The sequence below is a fragment of the Chenopodium album genome, chromosome 6, assembly GCF_948465745.1.
Source record: "Chenopodium album chromosome 6, dcCheAlbu1.1, whole genome shotgun sequence".
In the NCBI taxonomy this organism is placed as follows: Eukaryota; Viridiplantae; Streptophyta; class Magnoliopsida; order Caryophyllales; family Amaranthaceae; genus Chenopodium; species Chenopodium album.
The window spans coordinates 10,123,733-10,136,494 of NC_137839.1; the positions used below are offsets into that span (position 1 = coordinate 10,123,733).

At 37.8% G+C, this 12,762-nt stretch overlaps 1 protein-coding gene across 1 annotated transcript; it reads left to right on the top strand.

Moving 5' to 3' along the window:
• The first annotated feature begins 1,717 nt into the window (after positions 1-1,717).
• On the top strand, positions 1,718-2,915 carry LOC145636659 (uncharacterized). The gene is made up of 2 exons (XM_081688224.1): positions 1,718-2,162; positions 2,545-2,915. Exons 1-2 carry the CDS (start codon positions 1,718-1,720, stop codon positions 2,913-2,915), a joined length of 816 nt encoding a protein of 271 aa, XP_081544350.1.
• The last annotated feature ends 9,847 nt before the right edge of the window (positions 2,916-12,762 follow it).

Below are 12,762 nucleotides of genomic sequence, written 5' to 3' on the forward strand. Positions count from 1 at the left end.
AATATCTATTTTAACATAAATTCTCTAACCATGGTTAATATAAAACCCAAACCCCTCACCACCTCACCTAACCACCAGAACGCAGCAGCACCAGTGCTAGCGACTAGACGCCCAACCCATGGCCGGCGACGCCTGGCCTCCCCCATCCCGAACGGCGACGCTCCGCCTCCCCCGCCTCACCTCCTCTCTTTCCCCCTACTGTAGTATTCATTTGTAGAAAATTGCTGCAATGTCTAGAACCAGACCCACCTTCGATTTCAATCGCAAGCAACGAATTGTCGAAGTGTAAATCTGCTGGATTTCACTTGATCACGTAATCGCAATCTGGAATTTGTTTGATCGGTGAAGGATCCGCTTTGATCGCCCGTTATCCCGACAAAATTACGCCCAAATTCGTGACCTAATTGGAAAATCCTACTCCTTTTTAAAGCAAAATATCGGTTCTTTCTACTTGCCCTACCAAACTAAAGGTTTTGCAACGATTAAGGTTGATGATGGTGAGATTAATTTGTTGGAAGAAATGTTGGTGATGATTTAGGGTTATGCTTTGGATTTAGCTGATTTTTCTGGTGGTTTAGGACTTTAGGGTGGAGTTTAGGGTTTCCGATCAGGCGAACAAGGGTGAGGGGTCGTCGGGGGAGGGGAAGAGAGGAGGTGGGGTGGGTGGGGGAGGACTGGCGTCTCCGGCTAGGGGTGGCCCCTGGCCGCCAGCAGGGTAAGTGGGGTGGGGAAGTTGTTTGGTTGCGATCTAGGTGGTGGTGGCTGCTATTGATTTAGAGGGAGGGGGAGGCCGACATGCCGGCAAAAGAGGGGTTGGGCGCCGGCGTGGGTAGGGGACTGGGGGCGGAGAGTGGTGGCTGGTTGCTGAGGGAAGGGGTGGCAATTTTTTTTGTTAAAAAAATTATTTCTTTTTTTTTTAAAGTTAAAAATAATAATAAAATACATAAATAAACTAACTATAGTTAAAGAAATGCCTAATTACCTTGCTTAATGTTACCAATGACTAAACTTTTTAAAATATGGTTCACCAAGGATAATAACTTTTTTTGCATTTTACCACTGAGAATGTTTATTATTAGAGGTCTACCAAAGAGAATTTCCCAATAATAAAAATTCCCTTACTTGGAATAACAGAAAATTAAGGAAACAGGATAATAAGAAAAATTCGTTTCCTTATTCCAAATCAAAGACCTCGTCTGGTAAAGAGAATTGGGTGGAAGTTGCTTCGCACACTCCTACTGCTCTACGCCAACAGCCTTTGAGAGAATTAAGTGATTATGTGAATCAATTCCAGCATGAACCCGACAAATATCCCGATCACATTGGAGACCTTCATCCCTCCGTCGTTCGAGATGTTCGTGGACTATCCAGCGGAGGGGCCATCTTTGGTGAGCTGCCACCCGTTGGCGCACATGGTGAACTTAGCTTGTAAGTGAACTCGTATCTACCGCCAGCACACAGTCCCCCGAACTTGTTAGCATCGTTTCAGATTCCGATAGAAGTGAACGGGGCAATGAGAGCCTTGAGGGAAGCTTATATTTCTCTCATGTCTAATGTTCCTCTGAGCACTTATGATAGATTTCCAAATTTCCCAAGTTTAAATATGTCAATAAAATTTTTAATTTGGAACGTTCAAGGTGTTGGTAATAAATTAACTCTGATTAGAGAGTTAGTAAGAATTAATAATCCTACTGTGTTAGTTCTTGTTAAAACTCACATGAGTGGTGTTCAAGCTCAAAATATTTGTAACAAAATCCGTTTCTCTGGTCAAACCCGTGTAGATGCGCAAGGGTTTGTTGGAGGTATATGGGTGTTTTGGAAATCTGAGGAAGTGAATGTGACAGAATATGATAATCATTCCCAGCATGTGATAATTAAAATTCAAAATCTTGATGAAGTCCCGTGGCTTTTCTCCGCTATGTATGCAAGTCTTGATAGTACTCTTCGTAAGGAACCATGGGAGGAACTTGAAAAAATTAAAGGGAATTACTCGGGTCCTTGGCTTATAGCAGAAGATTTCAACGAAACTACAAGTGTGAGGGAAAGGAATGGAGTTGGAGGTCCGGACATGTTGTACAGGTGTAGGAATTTCTCCAATTGGATCGAAAACAACAGTCTCATTGATCTTGGATGTTCTGGTCCGGAACAAACTTGGTTTAGAGGTAACTCTACCGAGACCTTTAAATCGGCTAGACTAGATAAGGGTTTGGTAAATGAAGAATGGCGTGCCTTATTCCCAGAAGGTGCAGTTAAAAATTACCAAAATCCAAAAGCGACCACTGTCCGATAATTGTTAGTACGACTGGATTTGCTCTGATTCCAAATGCGGTGAAACCCTTCCGTTTCCAGGCTGCTTGGATGAATCATGAACACTTTGAGAGCTTTGTTCGATCGAAATGGGATAAACAGGCCCCTAATCCCCTTCCTTAAATCATTCTCGGGTGTTTTTATCAAGTTGGAATAGAGAGATTTTTCACAATATTTTCAGAAAAAAGAATGAATTATGGGCTCGACTTGAAGGTATTTAGCGTATTTTGGCTCAAGGAAGGGATCTTCATCTCATTAAGTTGGAAGCAGTCTTGCGAAGGGAGATAAATGACATCTTAGAGCAGGAGGAGCTTTTGTGGTTTCAAAAAACTCGACTTGAGGCCATTCGAGATGGAGATAGAAATACTAGATATTTCCATCTTTCTACTTTCATTCGAAGAAGGCGCAACCGTATTGAATCCCTCCAAAACTCTGATGGAGAATGGGTTCAATGTCCGGAGCTAGTGAAGCAATTGGTGACTGAGTACTGGGAAAATCTGTTTCAAGAGGAGCCAACTGATTTTACTGGTGAGAGGTTACTGGTGGATCAATTCCCTTATATTTCAGAAGAAGACAGAGCTTATCTCAAGGCATTTCTCGGGGTGTGAATTGGAAAAAGCTCTAATGAGCATGAAAGCGTTTAAGGCCCCGGACCCCGACGGTTTCCAACCCCTTTTCTACCAACAATATTGGGATTTGGTGGCACCAAATTTAATCAAGTTAGTCAAGGACATATTAGAGGGTCGTGAGTTCCCAAGTGGCCTCAATGATGCATTTCTTGTACTAATTCTAAAAATGGATGTCCCTCAAAAAGCCAATCATTTTCGGCCGATAGGTTTGTGCAATATCACTTATAAAGTGGTGACAAAGGTGATTGTGAATCGACTTAAACCTCTTCTTCCAACTCTTATCTCGCCTACTCAATGTAGCTTTGTTCCTAAATGACAAATCTCGGACAATATTGTTATTGTTCAAGAAATGTTGCATTCCATGAGATATAATAAGGGAAAGGTAGGGTGGATGGCAGTGAAAATAGATTTCAAAAAAGCATATGACCGTCTTCGGTGGAGCTTCATTAGAGAATCGCTTTTGTAACTCCGTCTCCCTCAAGTAATGGTTGATAAAGTGATGAACTGTATTACTTCGGCTAATCTTCAAATTTTGTGGAATGGTGAGCCTTTGGATGCTTTTACCTCTTCGAGAGGAAATAGGCAAGGTGACCCGCTTTCCCCGTACATTTATGTTATTTGTATGGAACGTTTGGCACACTTAATTGAGCATGAGGTCTGATTTGGAAGTTGGAAACCGGCAAGAGCAAGAAGAAAGGGCCTTGATATTTCACATCTAGCTTTTGCAGACGATCTTATCCTCTTTTGTGAGGCTTCAGTTGATCAAGCAGAAGGTATGAAAAGGTGTTTGGATAAATTCTGCAATGCGTTGGGGAGTAGAGTCAACTTCGAAAAATCTTGTGTATTTTTTCCAGAAAATACAAGCCAAGATATAAGACCTGTTATTTGTGGAGCTTTAAATATGAGTAGCACGGATGATTTGGGAAAGTACCTGGGTGTCCCTACAATTAATGGAAGGACCACTAAAGGGGATTACCAGTATTTGCTTGATCGTCTGAATTCAAAATTAGCGGGATGGAAAGCAAAAACGCTGTCTTTGGCAGAGAGAGCTACTTTGGCTCAATCATGTTTATCTTCAATCCTGTATTATAAAATGCAGACTACCAAAATCGCGCACTCTATTTGTGATGATATAGATATAAAGACGCGAAGATTTTTGTGGGGGGTGATGATGATCATCGAAAGGTCCATGTTGTGGCATGGGAGAATGTTTTGAAGCCCAAATCAGAAGGTGGATTGGGTCTAAGGTCCATGAGACAAGCAAACGCAGCCTTCTTAACAAAGTTAGGTTGGCGAGTACTAACCGAGCCTCAATCTCTATGGTCAAGAGTGCTAAGGAGCAAGTACTGTGATGGTAGGTGCGATATTGATATGTTCAAAGACAAATCAGTTGCTTCCAATGTATGGGAAGGCATTGTAGGTACTGAAAAAAGGGGTGTCCATGGCTGTTGGAAATGGAGGATGTACCTCTTTTTGGAAACATAAGTGGGCTACTGCTGCCCCTTTAATTGAATATGTGGATCCCCTGCCTCCTGCTCAACTGCAAGAAGCAAAAGTTAGTGAGTTTTGGGACTCGAATGTAGGCTGGAAACTGGATTTATTTGCTGACTTCCTACCTAATGAGGTCCTCGAAGACATTGCTTCTCACGAAGTGACTGAAGACGAGAGTACTGTTGATGAAGTCTTTTGGGATGGATCTTCTTCTGAAGGATTTACTCTGAACTCTGCCATTAATATTATGCGTAATGCGCCTAGTCTTAGTGAGGATGCTAAGAAATCCTGGAAATTAATTTGGAGAACTCTAATTCCTTAGAGGATTAGAGTATTTATTTGGTTGGCTGTACAAGATCGAATAATGTCGAATGTAAACAAGTTTATGTGCAAATTGACAAACGATCCTAGGTGCCAAATTCGTGGTATGGCTGAAGAAAACACGAATCATATTCTTCGTGAGTGTCCCACTGCTGTTTCTATTTGGATTAAGCTTGGAATGAACCGAACAAGCCTTGAATTCGATGGCTCATGTGTTGATTGGATTAGATTTAATCTGGAGTATCCAAACTCAGAGGTAGCAGAGCAGAAAGTGATCACCTTTGCTGTTACATTGTGGTGGCTTTGGCGATGGAGAAATGAGAGAATTTTTGCTAATGAGCCAAGGTTACCTATTGATCAAGTTGCTTTCATCCAGGCAAGGGTTGGAGATGTTAAAAGGGCGCTAGACAAATCTATGAATTTGACTGCTACTGATTCGAATAGGCGTAAGGAAGTCTTTATTTGCTGGGAATTTCCTAGAGTTGGATGGGTTAGGCTGAACACTGATGGGGCTTCCAAGGGTAATCCAGGTAGAGCTGGTGCAGGTGGTCTGATTCGAGGGGCTGATGGTGAATTGTTTGAGGTGTTTGCGTCACATTGTGGCAATTGTTCAAATACCAAAGCCGAGCTCCTTGAATTGATGTGCAACGCGGACTAACAATAGCTTGGAATTCTGGTCATAAACAGGTGCAATTGACAGTGGATTATGAGGTGGTGGTGCGTTTCTTGGTGGAGGATTTTCCTTCACACTCCCTTATATTCATATTATTCGTAAATGTAGAGCGCTTATCTCTCGTCAAGGGTGGAAAGTGACGATAAGTCACTGCTATAGGGAAGCCAATCAAGCCGCAGATTGGTTGGCAAATTATGGTGTTAACTCTGAGCAAAAGATAATGCTTTTTGAAGCGATCCCCGGGGGTCTTCGGGCCGTGTCATTGGAGGATATAAGTGGAGTAGCTCGTGCAAGATTGGTGTCGAAGGATCGTTCCTAGCTAGTCTTGGATTGAGGTGTGTTTATTTTCTTGTTTTCTTAATTTTCTGTTATTTTTCTATTTCTGTTTGTTTATTTTTGTTTGCTTTTTTGGGGCTTGCCCCTCTCTTTCACCAAAAAAAAAAAAAATGCTAATCTTATCAAATTTAAATAAATACAACCTATTAGAAAATAGGCGTGTCGCGTACCTAACAAAAATAAACCTAACTAGACCACTAATATGTAGACGGGCAAGCAAGGGTCGGATCCCAAGAGACTATGGTTCAATTAATGAAATAGACTCAAGTAAATACTAAGCAGGTAACCAAATCAATTAAGTGAGAATTAATAACTAATTACCAAGGAAAAACGATTAAACTAAATAATATGATAAATCAAATACTAAAAACATCCAAGATCAAGCATTCAAGCATCACCACGAATACAATTAATGCAATAGTCGTTCTACCCTAACATATAATTCAATTGATTAAAGAGGAAAAGTAATCCCTAAATAGTACCAATGGTCTCTCCCGAGTTATCAATGGCTTCTTGTAGGGAATAAATTTCAAGCGTTAACCCCTAGCTTGAACCCCACTGTGTTCATACACTAAAGTACGGTGGCGTCCAAAAGGGAAGAATATAGAGTAAAAGAGTCGCCAACAAGTTTTAGGAACTTGTAAACCGTTCACGAGGTGAAGGTTACACCCCTTAACGATCCAAGAGATCGTCAAATCCATAAGGTCTAGAACCAAATAAGGGTTCGGGGATGAAGGTACAAATCCAACCTAAAAGAGATTGAACCTGCCCTAATAATAGGCCTCTACTTTATTCTGATCGTATTCATGTGCGCTTTCTAATTAACATTCAATCAATAGGATTAACCCTAAACCTATTTAATCTATGTTGGTTGAATTTAATGCGCAAATAAATCTATAATTGGCGATCACTTGAATTATAATCACATTAACCCTAAACAAGATTATTAATTATCTTATTAAGCGTGATTACAAGTACAGATTCCCTTTAAACATGCATAAAAGGCTTGATCAAACAATAACAATAAATATCAAGCAACATAATAATTAATCATAATAATTATAATCATAATGATAATTATAATAATCATAATAATAATTATAATAATCATAATAATAATTATAATAATCATAATCATAATAATCATGTTAAAGCATAATAATAGCAAGACCCTAGGAATGATACTAATAAGATTAATAACAAACCCTAGCATGTCACTAAAAAATCAAAGCTTTAACCCTAACATGATACTAACATGAATATTAGGAAGAGTAGGAAGCATCGCAGGAATCATAATAAGCATATTTGATATTATAACCTTTTCCCTAAACATGATAATAGGAATCATTGTTGTCATTCAAAACATCAAGCATCCTAACATGATACTAGGAATCATAATAACAATCTAAGTATGATTTCTATATCATAATATCAATAAAATCAATTAAAGCACTTACTTGGATGCCTCGTATCTCTTTCTAATAACACAATACACATGTTAGTAACTTCAAGGAAAATAATAATCAAAACAATTAAATTAAATAATTGAAAGAGAGATTTGGGACCAAACCCTCAGAAATTAAACCTTTCGCGTCTAGGGCGAAGGAAACTTCGAATATGGCTAGGTGTTTCTAGATCTTGCGAATGCGGAATTTGTATATGAAAAGCTAGTTAAGAAAAAGAGAGAGAAAGATGGTGAATGAGAATGAGAGAATTGATGAATGAAAACTGATTGTTGGTGATTATAATTGAAAAGCTGATTGTTGATGAATGAAAACGGAGTTTTTAATACGTTATTTATTGAGAAATCAGCCAAAAAGGTAAAATATCAAAACAAAGCACTTGGCGCACGTAAAACAGAGTTGGCGCCAACTTTGGCTAATTGGCGCCAACACTAGCGCCAGGCGCCAATGGCCGGCGCCAGGCCTAGATCCAGGCGACATGCCTGTTTTTGACGCGTTTTCGAAAATTAGATAAGTTTGCCGTACTGGAGGATAAAATCATATATTTTCCTCAAAAATGCTCTTTTGATTTTAATTAAAACTCTGAAAAGTCAACAAAAGTTAATTTATCAATGTTAATTCAATTAGGAATGAAAAGAACCTTTTAGAAGAATCTAGAAGACTAAAACCATTCCTAATTGCATTAGGAATGATAAATCATATTATGCCCTCCTCTAGATCATTGGGCCGCACATAAGGCTCAAATCGGGCCCAGCTTAGTAAATTGGCCATAACTTCCTCAATATTCATCGGAATTGGGCTTATAATATATCGTTGGAAAGCTCTTGTCAAGCCCTATCTAACTACACTACTATTGGACCCATATCATGGACCAACCAAACTGGATTGGCTGTTTTCTTAAAATAAGTTTTCAAAAACAGAGAGAAAAAAAAAGAAATTAAAACTATCCGCAACACTAGACTTTCCAACCTTTCGCTTCATTCGATTATGATTCGACGTGAAAGGTACTCATCACCAGGTTTGGTTTTGGGGAGACACAAATGGGTGTCTACACTTCTCTAATTTCAATCAGTGGAATCATGTAAATTAAAGACTTTGAGCACATTACTCTAACTTCCTAGTCATCCATTCAACTACTCCCGTGATGAACTTCAAACCCTTAATTGATTTATTCAAACCCGTCAAAACTCAACTCTCGTTTGCGATTAAAACAATTAATTAATAACAATACCAATTATCCTTAATCTAGAATTGACATGAGCACAATCAATTCAATATATCAATTACAATTATCATTAGAGAATTTAAAGAATTAAATCATGCATCAATCATATCCGGGTTCCGCTAGATCTTGGAATAAGGAAACTACTTACACATATTAACAAAAGCAAAAACAATATTCAGTGAAGAAAACATGATTAATAAACAAATAAAAGTAAAAGAAGAAGTAAAGATGAATACCAATTACTCGAATGAAGAAAAGTACCAATTGTTGATGAACAAAGATCAAAACTTGAAAGTGCAATTTAATCTAGATCCGGAGAGAATATTAGGGTTCTAATGAAGGTTTAAAAACTACAAAATAATAAGTGAATTGCTAGTTGCCACAGTGAAATTACTCAAGTTATAGTATTAAAAGACTTTCATGCCCCTTGTAGTTTTGAAAATAACATAACAATCCAACCATTACTAACTACTAACTTTGTCCCACCTTGACCATACTCAAGCCTTAGCTCCACCTTGACCATCAACTCCACCACCCATACCACCACTCACCTTGGCTGTCCACCACCACGGTTGACCACCTATTGTACTTTCTATCCAATAAAATGAGTCGACGATGGTCTGCATTCATATCGGAGGCACTTGGTGGGGACGACGAACATTTGACGCTGTCGAGTCAGGTATATGCCTGATTTTTTTTTTCAATTTTCGTTGCACCTGGTCGCATGTTATATGCAACTACACCGCGGTATAGTCGCATGTAACATGTGACTACACCACGGTATAGTCACATGTAACATGCGACCATGTACCTTTTAATTTTTTTTAAGCAAATCGTTTAATTTATATTAATTAATTTTAAATAATTATTAAAAATAACAAAATACACTTAATTTAATTAGTAAAATTTATGGCTTAAAAAACATTAGTAAATTTACGGGCTTAAAAAAAAACAAGGGTAGATGGGTCATTCAATACTGCGGCATAAGTAATTTTATTGTGGCAATTAGTAACCCCCAATAATAACTAAGTGTATTTTAGTCGGGTTTACAAAAGGTATTTATATCCCTTAAAACAAGAAACCTGAAAAATAATGAAATCGCCCCTCGTGAAACTGTGCCCGGTCAGCTAGGGCGACTCCAACCGGTCAGGGGCGAGAAGCAAATTCGCCAAAACGCTTCTTCATCTAGCTTCTCGTACAGTACCTTGTCATCCTGGGCTGCCCGGTCCGAGCGGATGGAAGTTCAACTCTCCACATACAGCGCTCTTCTCTTCTCTTTCCTTTGATCTGGCCGCCAGGGCAATGCTAGGGCGAACAAGGGAAAATTCTCCTCCATCTTATTAAGCTCTCGTGGCCATCCAAAATAGGTCCAAATCATCCAAAAATCTTCATGTGCTTACAAAAATCAATTAAATAGATTAAGCCACACTAGAGAAGAGAATGTTAGTGAGAAATAGCTCCGTAGAGCTTAAAAACCATGTGAAAATAGTTATAAAAAAGGGTAATGTGGTATAAAATGTGTACATCAAATTCCACCAAGCTAACTCCTTGATTTCCCTCAAGCACGAAAATCAAAAGCCAAATAAACATGATTCACCCCATAATACATTTGAAAATACCAAACTCAAATTAGACATTGGACACGCAAGCATCTTAGCCAACCAATCACCTTCTTTAGACTGTCAATCAACTTAATTGTATAGGAGTTTATAGGTACTATTAAGCGGAAAATCATGAATCATATTCAATCAAGAACCTAATCCCAATATCGCATGCATAACACACAAGACACATAATCATACCTTCGAAGCGTGAATTCCACGTAGCAAATGATCGACAAATCAAGGAGAGAATAGAGCCCTAAGCGTTGCTCCTCTACTTAGTCCACGAGCTTCGAACGAGCCATCCACCAGTACTAGATTGGTCGAGTGATTGGGGAAAACCGCTATCACCACCTTTAATGGACTAACCGACCACTATGAACCACCACCACCATGAACCATAACACTAGCGCAAGGGAGGAGGAGAGAGCCGTGAGAGAGAGGAGAGTTTGAGAGGGTTTGGTCTCGTGTTTGCTAATTAGGGCTTGATCAAACTGATCATTGAATTGCTTTTGTCAAGCAAACCCTAGGAACCAAGTCTATTTATAATCATATTATAATTAGACTAGGTTAGGAAGCCCAAAACCCTCTTATCCTCACCATATGGACGACCATACTAGGGGATGAGGCCCATCATGGGCCTCGTCCTCTCGTGCCTGATCTAGACCCTTTGTGTGACCTTATAGGATCTGTCCAATTGGGTTTTGGCCTATTTTACTAGCCCAAAGATCGTTAGTACCTCTAGCTATGATAAAACAATCTTAATTATCTCCGTAATTTGATCCATTTATATATCTAGTAATTTCACACGACGAAGACATAAATCCTTCAATCTCCCACTTGTCTGAGACAAGTGTGCAATATTCAAATTCCTTAAGTCAATATGTGTCGATTTGATAATATGATTGCATCACATGTCGAGATCATATTAATCTACGAATTGTTTCTTGAAATATGAGTTAGAATTACAAAACCAAATGATTACTGAGTAATGCATTTGAACGCGGCCACGTATTTTCTAATTTCTCCCTCTTTAAGCGGCCATGACACATTTCCTAATTTAATAGGTAGACTCAATCCAATCTTGTGGCAACAAGGCTCCGACACAACTTTTAAAATAACCAGGAAACACCCTTTATAATCTCCAATTATGGGTAGACGTTTGAGTGTACCACAGTCGTATAACATCCATTGAATGAAATCAATGTTCCACTCATGTCAAAGGAATCCACTAATATATCCGGAAGCTATATTCTTGAACATCAAAGTAGGTCAATAGTTTGATCATGCATCATTCATGCTTAAATATGAAACTGCCCCTATAGCCCATGAAACTGCGCTATCCAATCAATCTTACATGCTAGTCCATATATTGAAATCATTTATGTCCACTTTAATGATTTCGAACTAGGAACTTAAATAATATATGAATTTTTTTCACCTCTGGGGTTTCATTCACCAGGTCATCAACCTGATGAGCCCATCATTTCATAATTATTTTGGACATTTTAATTAGTTTCCAAAAACATAATTAAATAAGAGAATGAAATTTCAATTTTAAACATAATTCTGCAAATAGATGCTTTTCTTATGTAATATGTTTTCTCAAAACATACACATCTTAAATTACATAACTTGCTTCAATCCAAGTCTTTAATATGACTCTCATATATTAGGGCATGTACGTTCTCATTGACTGAACTCAGCTGAACTGAACTGAATTAAACTGAACTGAGATGAACTGAACTAAACTGAACCGAACTTATTAATTAGTGATTTTTAACTACAGATTAGTGATCTTTGATTATTTATTATTATACATATGTGTATATACAAATATACATAGTAAAATTATTATTATTATTAAATGTTATTATTATTATTATTACTACTACTACTACTACTACTACTACTACTACTACTACTACTACTACTACTACTACTACTACTACTACTAACTCCATAAGGTCATGAACCAAATAAGGGTTCGGGGATGAAGGTACAAATCCAACCTAAAAGAGATTGAACCTGCCCTAATAATAGGCCTCTACTTTATTCTGCTCGTATTCATGTACGCTTTCTGACTAACATACAATCAATAGGATTACCCTAAACCTGTTTATCTATGTTGGTCGAATTTAATGCACAAATAAACTATTATTGGCGATCACTTGAATTTATAATCACAATTAACCTAACAAGATTATTAATTATCTTATTAAGCGTGATTGCAAATACCAATTCCCTTTAAACATGCAATAAAAGGTGATCAAGCAATAACAATATAAAATAATGTAATAATAATATGTACATCAAGCAACATAATAAATATTATCAACATCATTAATAATAATTATAATCCATCAATCATAATTATAATAAAATCATGTTAAGGCATAGCAAGATCCTAGGCATGATACTAACAAGATTAATAACAAATCCTAGCATGTTACTAAGCAATAAAAATCAAACCTTTAATCCTAACATGATACTAACAAGAATAAATATTAGGAAGAACATAGGAAGCATCATACTTTTAATCATACTTGATATTAAGAATACCCTAGACATGATACTAGGAAGATCAAAACGCCCTAACATAACATTAGGAATCATAATAACAACCTAAGCATGATTTCTACATCATAATATCGATAAAAACCAATTAAAGTACTTACGTGGATGCCTCGTACCTCTTTCTAATTACAAAATACAC